This window comes from Simochromis diagramma, unplaced genomic scaffold, assembly GCF_900408965.1.
Source record: "Simochromis diagramma unplaced genomic scaffold, fSimDia1.1 OVJJ01000583.1, whole genome shotgun sequence".
In the NCBI taxonomy this organism is placed as follows: domain Eukaryota; kingdom Metazoa; phylum Chordata; class Actinopteri; order Cichliformes; family Cichlidae; genus Simochromis; species Simochromis diagramma.
Window position 1 is genome coordinate 3,099,192 of NW_024387285.1, and position 12,947 is coordinate 3,112,138.

General features: G+C 42.2%; 1 protein-coding gene across 2 annotated transcripts; it reads left to right on the forward strand.

Annotated features, from left to right (window-relative positions):
* Window positions 1-600: 600 nt before the first annotated feature.
* Window positions 601-12,354, forward strand: gle1 (GLE1 RNA export mediator). Of its 2 annotated transcripts, XM_040003424.1 has the most exons (14): window positions 601-805; window positions 3,120-3,356; window positions 3,472-3,630; window positions 4,074-4,222; window positions 4,329-4,389; window positions 4,684-4,941; window positions 5,028-5,250; window positions 5,469-5,581; window positions 6,847-7,059; window positions 7,236-7,556; window positions 7,897-8,001; window positions 8,205-8,287; window positions 8,368-8,431; window positions 10,489-12,354. In XM_040003424.1, the coding sequence occupies exons 1-14, from the start codon at window positions 707-709 to the stop codon at window positions 10,555-10,557; spliced, it is 2,154 nt and encodes a 717-aa protein (XP_039859358.1). In that variant the 5' UTR covers window positions 601-706; the 3' UTR covers window positions 10,558-12,354. The 2 variants fall into 2 exon arrangements, with proteins under 2 accessions (XP_039859358.1, XP_039859359.1); XM_040003425.1 differs by lacking the exons at window positions 8,368-8,431; window positions 10,489-12,354 and having other exon boundaries at window positions 8,205-8,291.
* The last annotated feature ends 593 nt before the right edge of the window (window positions 12,355-12,947 follow it).

The following is a 12,947-nucleotide window of genomic DNA, read 5'->3' on the forward strand; positions in this document are numbered from 1 at the left end:
CGTATAGAAATTATAGAAATATTACTAGAGAACCCTGCGACTGCATGTAATGAAACACATGTTATTTTCTTATGTTTTCCTGCTGAGTACTGAGCCAGTAAAACCCCTTTCTTCTCCCTTGTTTAGGATTTCTATGACTGAAGTCAAACATCACAGTCAACATTAATTCATGATAATCCTACAGGCTCGAATGCAAGAATAGACCTTATCAATCCAAACTGAGTTATACTGAACCTTGAAAATACTTTGATCAGTTAATATAGCTCATAATCTTGATTTAGAGAGTTTGTATAAATCTATGTTCTTCACGCGAAGCAACTGGAAAAGAAGCAGATTTTCTTACAGCAGTTCAACTGTGAACTATAGGAAGGCGTTTTCTAATTTCCTTTCTTAATAAAGGAAAGTGAACCTCGGGTCACGTCACTCAGTTGGGAATCTTTCTTAGCAAAATGGACTGCGGGAACCTAATAAAGAAATTATCACAGTGCATAAAGTTATTGGGTAACTTGGGTGCATAGAGTTATCTCTATCATTTTGTGATGTGTGATTATACAAATAGCAAAGAAATAAATATATAAAGGTCCCAGATGGGAACTTAATAAAGTCCGGTGGTTTCTCTTCGGATTGTATTTTATGTAACGCCGTATGGCGCATTCAAACTTGACTAGCATTACTGCTAATCAGTTGTAGTTTTTTGTGTTTCGCGATGCCTTCTGAAAGTCTACGATGGGAAACTTTACAGGCCTTAAAAAATTCACCAAAGGGGAAAATCTCCTTCGACCCGTTCTGGTTGGAAAGGGGAGAGGTGAGTTGCCGCCAGGTAGCTAAAAAAAACCAACTAGAGCTAGCTAAACGGTAGCTAGTTAAAGTTAGCACGCTACGCTTGTTTAAAATAATCACTACAAGGGTGGATTTTATTCAAAGTGACAATTTAATCATTTAGATCAGGCAGTAAAACGTCAGCTCAGAAGCTAATCAATAAACAGTGGTTGAAAACAAAGTGTTAAGAGGCATTTACGCAAATAACGTAGTGTAGTTACGTACTTTTTTTATTTTTAATCTTCAGACATCCTTTTATGGATTTTCATCAAATGGCTACTTTTATTGCTACTTTTCAGAATCAGAATCAGAATCGTGTTTATTGGCCAAGTATATGTGCAGACACATACAGGGAATTTGGTTCCGGTAGATGGTGGCTCTCAAGCACAGCAATGTAAATCACACACACACACACACACACACACACACACACACGTGTCTATATATACACATTACACATACATACACAAAGCTATGTAAACCAACTATAAATAACGAATCTAAACTTATATACATAAAATACAGAAATGAATGAGGTGGAATGAATACTACAAAATGTACATAAGGTGCAGTTGCAGTCTGGCAGTGGGAGCAGTCTGACAGGTCAACTGTTAAGAAGGGAGATGGCGAGGGGAGAGAAACTGTTCCTGTGTCGGGTGGTCCTGGTCTGCAGGCTTCTGTACCGTCTGCCAGAGGGCAGCAGATCAAAAAGTCTGTGTGCAGGGTGTGAGGGGTCTGCGATGATTTTCCCTGCCCGTTTCCTGGTTCTTGAGAGGTACAGATCCTGGATGGAGGGCAGGGGGGCGCTGATGATCCTTTCTGCTGCCCGTACAGTCCGCTGCAGTCTGCTCCTGTCCTGTTTAGTGGCTGCTCCATACCAGACTGTGATGGAGGAGCACAGGACAGACTCAATGACCGTAGTATAGAACTGGATTAGCAGCTCCTGTGGAAGACTGTACTTCCCCAGTTGTCTCAGGAAGTACATCCTCTGCTGCGTCTTTTTGAGGATGGAGTTGATGTTGGTCTCCCACTTCAGGTCCTGGGAGATGGTTGTACCCAGAAACTTGAAGGTCTTCACAGTTGACACAGGGCTGTCTGATATGGTGAGGGGGAGCAGAGTTGAGGGATGTCTCCTGAAGTCCACTGTCATCTCTACAGTCTTAAGAGTGTTCAGCTCCAGATTGTGCTGACTGCACCAGAGTACCAGCCGCTCAACTTCCTGCCGGTATGCAGACTCATCACCATCTTGAATGAGGCCAATGACAGTGGTGTCATCTGCAAACTTTAGGAGTTTGACAGCAGAGTTATTGGAGGTTAGTGTAGAGGGAGAACAGTAGTGGTGAGAGGACACATCCTTGAGGGGCACCAATACTGAGGGACCGGGTTTCAGAGGTGATCTCCCCCAGCCTCACTTGTTGCTTTCTGTCTGTCAGGAAGCTGGTGATCCACTGACAGGTAGCTGGTGACACGCTGAGCTGGGAGAGTTTGGAGGAAAGAAGTTCCTCCAAACTCTTTTATTTGATAGATAACTAATGTGACTACCGTTTATAAACTGTGAAGCATCTATCTATCTAGCTATCTATCTAGCTATCTCGCAAAGACCAGTAGGACTTTCTCTGAAAAGTTTTTATTCTATTATTTTTTTTTAAAGACCAAAGTTGATTTTTATGGCGCTTTTCGAGTTTGGGAGGCTGAATTCCATTTTAGGTTCCAGATTTTCACACAAGGGCAGTGGACAATGCTCAACTATAATCCCGCTCTTCTTGTTTGCAGTGGTGACATGCAGGCTGTCAGATGAGGTCAGGCAAGAGTCTCTATACACTGTGAGGTTCAGGGATGACATTGTGAGACTGTAGTGAGGAGGGAGTAGGTGGCGGTATAGGGAAAAAGAATGTATGTTTGAGAAGGAGACGGGTGCAACAGTGAGGATGTAAGGAGCAGAGGTAGTGAAGGTAGAGGACTTTTAAACCATCCAAAAAAATGGACAGCACACAAGAAAGGGGAGGCAGGGGGACGAGTGTCAGGGGTGATTTGAAACAGATTTCTGTTGTTGAACTCCATGTTTATAAAAGCAGAAGTATGAACTCACTGATTCCTCATGAAGGTGTTACATGTGTAAGGCTTTAGCTGATGTTTTTACAGACAGGGAAAATCCAGTGTGTTTGCTGTGTTTTTGTTTTGATTAAATAATTTCAGGCTTTAAGGAGTCCTACTTTCTGAAAGGATATGGCAACATGAGTGATGCATACAGTTTCTGTGTATAAACCATCTGTAAACGAAGCCCGCTTGTGTTCTTGTAGCCTCTTTTAGCAGGTTGTAAAGACTCCCCAAGCTTGTCTCCAATCGCTGGTGTCATATTGGAGCGTCTCAGCTCGGCTCCCCTGCAGAAGTCATCATCCTTCCTGGGCTCCAGATCCGGAGACTCCAGCCCTGTTCTCTCAGAAGTGTCTATTTCTTCTACCGGATCTGTCGCCGATGTCAGCGCCAGGACAGCTGCATTTTCTGCAGCAGCGTCTGTAAAGAATGAGCGAGAACAGGCAAGTCCTCAATGTCTCTCTTATGTGTCATGTTGTAAAACAGTTTTCCAATTTAACTGAATATCTGACCCTGATGGTTTTTGCTTTGTTTTTTCCTCATGCTGATGCTCTGTAGAGTCTTAGTGATAAGGTGAAGGATGAAAGTCCAGAGGCAGATGTCAGTGGAGTTTCCAGTCCTACGTCACTTCCTGCCATTTCCCTCCTGTCTCCTAAAGCCATGGAGATGGCTGGCTGTATCATCAAAGTTCAGGAGGAGCATCGAGAAAAGGCTAAGGTTCAAGTTTTTGAGTGTTTTTTATTTTAATTTTTTTTTATTGAAAAACAGCTTAACAGTGATGATCTTTTTTTTTTCTTTACATTTAATTTTATTTGCAAACCTAACTTCAAATGTTTTTTTTGTTGTTGTTTTTTTAACTCTTATGATTTTTGTCAGTAGCAACTTGTTTTATTGTATTTATTTTAGTTTGTTTGCTTTCAGCTTTTGTTTTTAGAAACTAACATGTAATCTAAACGTATGAATATGTTCAGGCTTTCCTGTGAAAGTTTATGGAAAAGCTGTAATGTTAGACGCTTAGTAATTACTGGAAATGGGTCTAAACTTCTTCATACTAACCTCTGCTGGCTTGCTGATCAGAGTTATATATTTTGCATGTTGACCCCTGCGTACTATATACTTGGTAAGGGTCTCACCGGACTGTCTTCTATCTACCGACTCAGTTGGCCCTCAGGGTGCGGCAGGAGATACAGGAGAAGCACGTAGTGGCGGTTGCGAGCGCCGAGTCAGAGCAGCTGAAACGCTTTGAGGAGCTCATGGAGCTGAAGCAGAGGCAGGAGTACCAGAGTATGAGGGACATGATGGAAAGAGAGTAAGAGAAATCATGACGCATTCGAAATGATTAAAATGCTTAAAAATGTCTGAAACGTTGCATGCGATTAAACACCTGGTCTGGTTTTCCACTTCCTGTACTGCAGAACAAAGGAGAGCATCGGGCGTCAAGAGAAGCTGAAGGAGGAGCAGCGGCGTAGAATAACGGTACGTGGAAAGTTCAGGAAACGTGAAGCTTAAACCCCTGTTTGTCAAGTTGTTTACTGAAGTCTTTAATTTTGCTTGTTAACCTTACAAAAATTGTGCATGTTTCAAAGTGTGAAACAGATTGTGAGATGCTGGATGTGCAGAGCTCTGCAGCAGGAGAAGTAGATGCTCTTTATTTTTGGTAGTCTGCTGTAGTAATGATCTCCTGCACATACAGGGGCATTTCTTGTGCTCAGTGGGGTAGAAAAAGTTATCTCGTTCCTGTGCTGTTCATGCTTTTTGTTTGTCCGTCAGCTCGTCAACCTCCGGCTGAGGGAGGCAGAGCAGCAGCGTCTTCGGGAGGCAGAACTCGAGAGGCAAAGGCAGGCGGAGGGCAGGGAGAGACTGCGTAGCCTCAACAGCATCCAGGAGGAGATCCTGCAGCTCAACCAGCTGCTTGAGCCCTCCACCCAGACCAAGACGGACCTCCCACCGGCCAGCCTCAGCTCCTACAGCACCCGAGGGAACCAGCTGTGCTCCCAGGTGTCGGAGGTGGTGCGAAAGACTGCAGAGGTCGGTTTACATCGAGATTTTTAAGGTTTATGCTCCTCCTAATTTCTGCTTGTACTCATGAAATACGTATGTTCTGCCTATTTCAGGGCAACTTCCCCAGCTTGGAGGACATGACTGTGGCAGAGCGAGCCCTGCACGAGATGAGAGCGCTTATTCGGCTGATGCAGGAGGAAGCGGCCAATGTTCGAGAGAAGAAGAAGAAGGAGCAAGAGCAGGAGGAGGAGCGCAGGAAACAGGCGGAGCTGCTGGCGAAGCAGGAGGGGGAGAAGAAGGCGGCACAGCTGGCCAAAGAGAAGGCACAGAGGAAAGGTGATGAAGGAGAAGGCTTAGCTGCCTCATGCATCTGTACAGCTGGAGGTGTTGTCAGCAGCTTGTGCACAAAACAAAACATCCTGTTTGCATAAAATAATTTGGAGAATAATTATAGACCAAAGTATGGATTTTGACTAATTTATTTATTTACCCCTCCCTTATCCAGATATATTGCTGAGTGTTTTCACCATTTCACACTGAACCTCTTCCTGCAGGGTTGCAGAACAGCGCTGAAGACGTCACGCTGAAGTGGTACAAGGATCTGCAGGAGGCGGCCTCTCGGTGCGCTCAGTCCTTCGAACAGCTCAGCTCTGCAAAAGACGGACAGGTGGGTTTGTTCACATTCAGATGAAAGACTTTGAGATGACGGAGGAAGGACTGTGACATTCTTAAAGGTTTTTACCTACAAAGGTCCCAACAAAGACCATTCCAGCAATATTTTAATTTAATAGATTAATTCTTTAAGTAGTGAATCCATTAATCCATAATTTATGAAATGATGGACTTGGTTGATGGTTTCTGTGTCTGTGTAGGCTTTTACTTTAGGATCTGAACTTTGAACTAGGAATTATTTAAGTGATGACCTTAAAGATCTCAGTCCTGGTTCATGTATCATTACTGGTGCAAATGAGAAATGTTTTAACACCGCAGGTCACTGAATTCTCAGGGACATCGAAAGGAAATTTCGTCCTCTTTTAATAACTCTGTGACTGGCCTCTTTCCATCGTTCTCAAAGCATGTTTCCATGTTTGATATGAGGGGTTCCCACCTGACCCACTCAGCTGAAAAGTATTAAAGACAGCATTTGGTCATTAAAAATTCAAATTTAGCTTTGACACTGAGTGTTATCTGAGTTATAGGCTCACCAATTACCCAAGGACCAAAACTGCCAAAATAAATACAAAAAAGAAAGTAAAAAATATATACTGGTGCAATTCAATTAGTTCACATAAATATTTGTATAATGAATTCATAAAATTGATTTCTTTCATTTGTTATTTGCCCCCTGTTGTGGCGCTCCTTGGACAGGGCACTCTGTTGTTCAAAGTCTAGAGAGCTGTTTGTCCTTGAATAAATAAATAAAATGGAATAAAATAAAAATATTTATCAAATTATAAATAAAATAAAAATAAATAAATGCACAGGTTAAATTGAAAGGGAAGGAAAAATAAATAAAATGAATTAATAAATAACAAAATTTACATGGGAATGGAAAAAAAAAAAAAGATACTAAAACTGAAAAGTACACGTAATAAAATTACTGAATTACATTCGGAGGATTTAATAGTATAGCTTTGTATTTTTTTATTTTATATTTTTTTTTTAATATATAATTACTCAACTTATAATAAGTTGGGTCATTTATTTTTATTTTTTAATAATAATTATAATAATAATTATTATTATTTTGGCCACCATTTTCGAGCCTTAATAACTTTATCATAGGAGCTGATGGTGTGAAATCATCTCAGTTTGAAAACTTCATTTAATTCTTTCATTAAAACATTTTTAAAAAGCAGCTCAAACACAAGCTGACACACACGAAACGTCTTCACTGTCTGTTTATGACTCGAGTGGTTTAATTTCTCCCAGACAAAGAAACTGAAGCTGGAGCTCCAGAAAGCTGCCACCATCCCTGTCAGTCAGATCGCCAGCAACTCCGGATCGCAGCTCCGAGAAATCTTCGACAAGATCGACAAGCTTCTGTCGGGACGGCAGGTCGTGTCCGGGGGGAAATCGGTATCCACCTCACAACATCCGCAGGGTCTCGATTTCGCCAGCTACAAACTGGCGGAGAAGTTTGTGGTGAGCGTGCGCACAAAACGAATGATTCGACACAGAAGTCTGTTTTTGTTTGTTTGTGAAGTAATGCTTTGTTAATTTGATATATTTTGTAGTATTTGTATAAGCAAGAAGAAGCGGTGATTTTTCAGTTATTATTTTTTTAATATCTTTTATTTATTTATATTTTGGCTGTGTAGAAACAAGGAGAGGAGGAAGTGGCGTCTCACCACGAAGCGGCCTTCCCCATCGCCGTGGTGGCTTCTGGAGTCTGGGAGCTGCACCCTCAGGTGGGAGACCTCATCCTCGCCCACCTGCACAAGAAATGCCCCTATGCAATCCCTCACTATCCTCCGATGAAGGAGGGCACGCCCGTGGATGAATACCAGAGGATTCTTGGTTACCGTGTAGACGACTCTGGGGTCGAAGGTCAGGACAGTTTCTTGAAGAGGATGTCCGGGATGATTCGCCTCTACGCCGCCATCATCCAGCTGAAGTGGCCCTACAGCTCCAAACAAGGGGTAAAAACGGTCCCGCTTCCTGCTTTTATAATGTCAAACAAGCAAAACTTCAGACTGAGGAGGCAGAGATTTCTTCCTGATTCCTATTAGGAAACGAGAAAGACTAAAGACGCAGTTTTAAACAAACAAATAACGGGGGAAAGAGAAGATATATTATTTCTGTGCATCGAGGAGGTTTTCAGGAGAATTGATTGGTTCTCAATCATTGGGCGTAACTTACTCTGGAGCATCTTAGTTACCATGGCAATGAATTGTCCAAGGCTAAACCTAAAGTTGCCTATAATGTCTAAAAGTCCCTCACTTTTTCAAAAATGTATTTATTTATTTATTTTTGTTTCAGCCCGTTCCTCATGGTCTGAACCACGGCTGGCGTTGGTTGGCTCAGATGCTCAACATGGAGCCTCTGGCAGACGTCACAGCGACTCTGCTGTTTGACTTTCTAGAGGTGAGTCTGGACACATCCTGCACATTATCAGGTGTGTTTGTTGCTTCAAACAATCAGTGGCTTGCATTACCGGCCCATGAACCATGAAAAAGTGTCAGGTGAAATGACCACAGTCCCTGAAACTCTTTAAACCTAAATCTAAACTTCAGTTTCTTTGTCGCTGAAAGCAGCTGTGGATAACTCCTGAGCGTTGTTTCCTTCAGGTTTGTGGGAACGCTCTGATGAACCAGTATCGGAGCCAGTTCTGGAAGCTCATCCTGCTACTGAAAGAGGAATACTTCCCCAGGTAGAAAGCACGTTTTAACAGTAAACATTTCACCTGCAGCAGTCATGTGAGAGGTTTAACCTAGAAGTGTTCCTGTGCAGGATTGAAGCCGTGACCAGCAGTGGACAGATGGGCTCAGTCATCAGACTCAAACAGTTCCTGGAGGTATGTGACACCCCCCCGACATGCTGTGAAGGTTTGGATGTTAGCTCAGTGAATCCTTAAAACAGACATGTGCAGACTGTAAAGGAATTTATGAGTACGTGAGTGAATCCCAAGCAGTCTCTGCTCTTCCAAATAAAAAGATTGATGAAAAGTGGCTCCTGCTAGTTCTCTGGTACCACGATTGCATCCGAGAGGAGGGAAATGGTAAATGGCCTGTATTTGTATAGCGCTTTACTAGTCCCTAAGGACCCCAAAGTGCTTTACACATCCAGTCATCCACCCATTCACACACTGGTGATGGCAACTACATTGTAGCCACAGCCGCCCTGGGGCGCACTGACAGAGGCGAGGCTGCCGAACACTGGCGCCACCGGGCCCTCTGACCACCACCAGTAGGCAACGGGTGAAGTGTCTCGCCCAAGGACACAACGACCGAGACTGTCCAAGCTGGCGCTCGAACCAGCAACCTTCAGATTATAAGGTGAACTCCCAACTCTTGAGCCACGATCGAAAGTGGACATACTTGACAAAGGAGGTTTAATATGGAGCTGCCAGGCATGAGGATAAGGGGAAGACTACAGAGGCGGTTCATGGGTGTATTGTGACATGCAGAGGATGGTGGGATGCTGTGAGATGAAGGCAGATGAGCAGGTGTCAGTTTGTAGTTATTTAAAGAGAGGGCTTTTCAGTGTACACAAACACGTTCCTGTGCAGTCCTCTGGGAAACGCAACAGGGAAGGGAGCGGCAGGAAAACATGGAAAAGCATCAAATAAACATCCAGCTTGAAAACTGCAGACAGTATCTGCAGTGGAGACGTTGTTTTTATGGTCTGCTTCACTTCAGCTCTTCTTCTTTTCTTTTTTTTAATGTTTTTTTTGCCGATATTAGATGGTGGAGAGTGAAGGGAAAATATTCAGTAAAGTTCCTCGGGTCAGATTCACACCCTGGCCACTCTGGCATATGGTCGCCTGCTCACCCCGTGAGCTAAACTGGTTCCCTCATTTTAGCTCTTTGCGTGTTTTAACTTCACTCTACTCCACGGCGAGCTGATGGACCGACAACGGCACAAATGAGAGTAGCCACCAGACCAGTTGACTCATACTGCGGACACAGCCTCCATCAACAGACGCTCTCTGCGGGTAGACGGGCTGTCCGAGGCTCCCTGCGGTTTTCCAAGGCACTGCCAGCGAGAACCATGCTGAGCCCTTCGGTCATCACAGGTCTGCAGCCATGAAGCTGCGACTGAGCGAACAAACCACACGATGGTTAGAAAATGCTTCAACAACAGCAGTGCTCATTACTGTAATCTATAAAAAAACAAAATAAAACAGTAAGAGTTTAATAAGCTGTTTGGTAAATGTGAAATTTAACTGGCAAATAAAGGGAAGCGTCTGGAACTAAACCTGCAGATTAACGGCTTTAATATAGATCTGCTGTAAACCCAGAGAGAAATATTTCCTTCCCTGATAAAACTGTAATTCCATGCTTGGGTTTTTCTCCTTCTTGCACCTCCTATAATTCAAACTGCTGAATTATTCAGAAATAAAATGAAATAAAGGCCAAAAAGAAGTTGATTTACAATTCAAAGTGCTGCATGGCAAACAGTAAAACAGTTGGGGGGTAAATAATGATTGTAAAACAAAAGGGAACATAATTAAAACCGGTGTACTGTTTACAGAAACGGGTGTGAAGTAGATCTCGTCTGGATTATGAGGAGTGTTTACAGACTGGTGGCCTAATCTACTTGAGCACTTAAAAGTGAAGCTATAGAAAAGGTTTGACTTCAGCTACAAGTCTTATTTTAGAGACTCTGACTTTGAAAACAGACGGAGCAAAAATGGCACAGATTTGAGAAATTCTGTAATATTTGAACTGAACTGGGTGACGCTGAGCTGGATTAAAACTTTGGAATTAAGTTGTATTCTCACTGAGCTCAGTTTAAACATCAGCTCAACATTTTAAGGGGCTTAATGATGAGATGCTGTCTGTTATTACACACAGTACCAGTGCAGTGTTATGCTTTCATTGAAATGATTGTTTTTGTGTTTTATCTCAGACATCGCTGCAGAGACGACAGATCAGTCCGCCCAGAGGCCAGTTGGGCTCCGGGTTCTGGAGGTCTTGACCGACGAGGACCTGCGCTGGGTGACGACGCCATTGTAGGACTGAGTCAGGCAGAAATGAATTGAGAGCATCTGTGAGTGGAAAGAGGGGAAAAAGTTGTCCTGTGGTTTTAGTTTTTATCTAAATGAGCACACTGACGTCACACACTGACGTCACACACTGACGACGCACACTGACGTCACACACTGACGTCACACACTGGAAGCCTCACGAGTCCTCTGCGTTTGTGAGGTCACATTTTTGAGGTCACATCTGCTTCTGCTGACCTGAAGTAGACCTGTAGACACCTGTGGGGTACTTTTAACCTTAACTTCATTGGCTGCTTTTCTGCTGAAATTCTTGAGCTTTTCTTAAGGGTTGTGTTTTTGTTTTGTTTTTTTGGGGTTTTTTTTTTTTTTTTTTTTTTAAATTCCCAGGTGTGTCGAGTCATTCCTCCTAAAGAGAGACGCTTTCACAGCCTTAACTTTCACGTTAAATTATTTTGCTGATTCAGATAATAATTTTTAATAGTTTAACTTCTTGTTTTTCTCCTTTTTGTGGCACAAAAACAACAAAATCTCTATTACAAAAATAACTGACCAGTTTTAAAGTGTTTCAGCTGCGCAGACACCGGCGAATGTCGTCTTATTTGTCGATACTTCGGTGCATTTCCACCATTGCTGCTCACGCGTCTATCGCCTTACTCACGCATAGTCTGTGTAGGCAGCTGGCAACATTTGATCATTCAGATCTCTGACATACTGGAACAAAATGTGGTGAGATTGATTAATAAAAACTGGATTAAAAGCTACTGAAATCAGAAAGTGAAACAAAATTATTTGTCGATGAAGTAAAAATCAAATGATTGATGCTTTTAAAGGTTCTTCTTGAAAATCCCTCTGTTTTTAAAAATGCTTCAAAACCTTCCAAAATTGAAGCTACCAGCAGAACTGCTTTGACTTTATCATACTTTATTTTAGAGATGAAGAGAGATCTGCTGAAGTTAAACTCAGGCTGGGCTCTAATGCTGTGCAGTATCAATTTTATACCACCAGATGGTGCAGTGAGTAAGTTTAACCTTTATTTAACCAGGTAAACACAGCCTGACAAAAGGCAAAGCTTGTAGAGGAAATGGATAAAATAAAATGATAAAAGAGCAGCCGCACATGTCTCTAAACACTACAGCAACGCTGCTGGTAAAATGCTGCCCCCTGGTGGTGAGGGGTTTAGATTCCGCAGAGGGCAAATTACAAAAATTACCTTTAAAGGCTGCTCTGTTAACATCCGACCTGAAGAAGCAGATTCAGGTCATCTGCTCAGGTGGCCAGATGTGCCTGCTTTGATTTCTGAGTGGAGTAAAACATGAGAAAATGAGGACGTGTTGATTTTAATGCGTCCAAGTCAGTGAGGTTTCCAGTGTCGTCGTTTTGTTTACAGCTCTCAACATAAGTTTCATCATCCTGAGGAGAGAGAAGCTGCTTACTCGCAACGTTTTAGCAGAGCAGGTAGAAATCTGTTTATTCAGCCTTAATATTTTCTGTTCAAATCAAATTGTGTCAAATGATTTGGACTTTTTATTTATTTTTTCACTGTGTGGAGCAAAAATTCATGGTTTGAAGTGTTGTTTTAAATCATTGTCCATGAGAGAAACCAAAGGTTTGATCCAGAAATGATCGCAGACTGTTTTGTAAAGTGAAACTCAAAGTGATTGTTTTCTGAATGTGATGAAGAATAAACAAATGTATTGGTACCAGAATTAGTGCAGTCTACAGTTGTTGAAAACGTGCAAACTAAATGAAATAAAATCAATCAACACTTAGTGGAAAATTTCCCTTTTGGATTTCTTGCTTTTGCTCATCGCGTTGTAGAAGTCTGTCACATTATCTTTTTTTTTATTTTTTGCTGTAATCTTCTAAAATCAGATTATTTGGGGCTTGTTCTGTGTATTTTAAACTGTCTGACTTGACATTTTGAGCAAATTTGCAATGTACAGCTGTCAGAAGTTTATATGCACTGATGAAGATGAATGAATGCAATTTGGGGCTTTGATTTCTGGAAGGAATGTGCAGCTTGTCTTCTCACACAAGATCAAAACTGTAGATGTTATTTTACTATTAATCTCTGAGAGGTGTGGTCTTTGTATTTTAGCTTCCATTTAACTGAACCTCTTCAACCATGGCAGCTGTGTTTCAGAGGGTTCCAGTATGTTTACTGCCAAGTTTGAGGTCATTTGGATGAACTGTTCTTATCATATTTTGGCTAAAGGTTGTGTGTTTGCAGTGTTTTATCTGCAGTGACTGCTCCCTGCCCCACTTTGCATCTAGGGGGCTCGACATGTTTGTCTTCACATGTTTGTCTTCACAAAGATCCAAGACCTGCTGTCATGTGTAGTTTGGAGATGGTGGCACTATG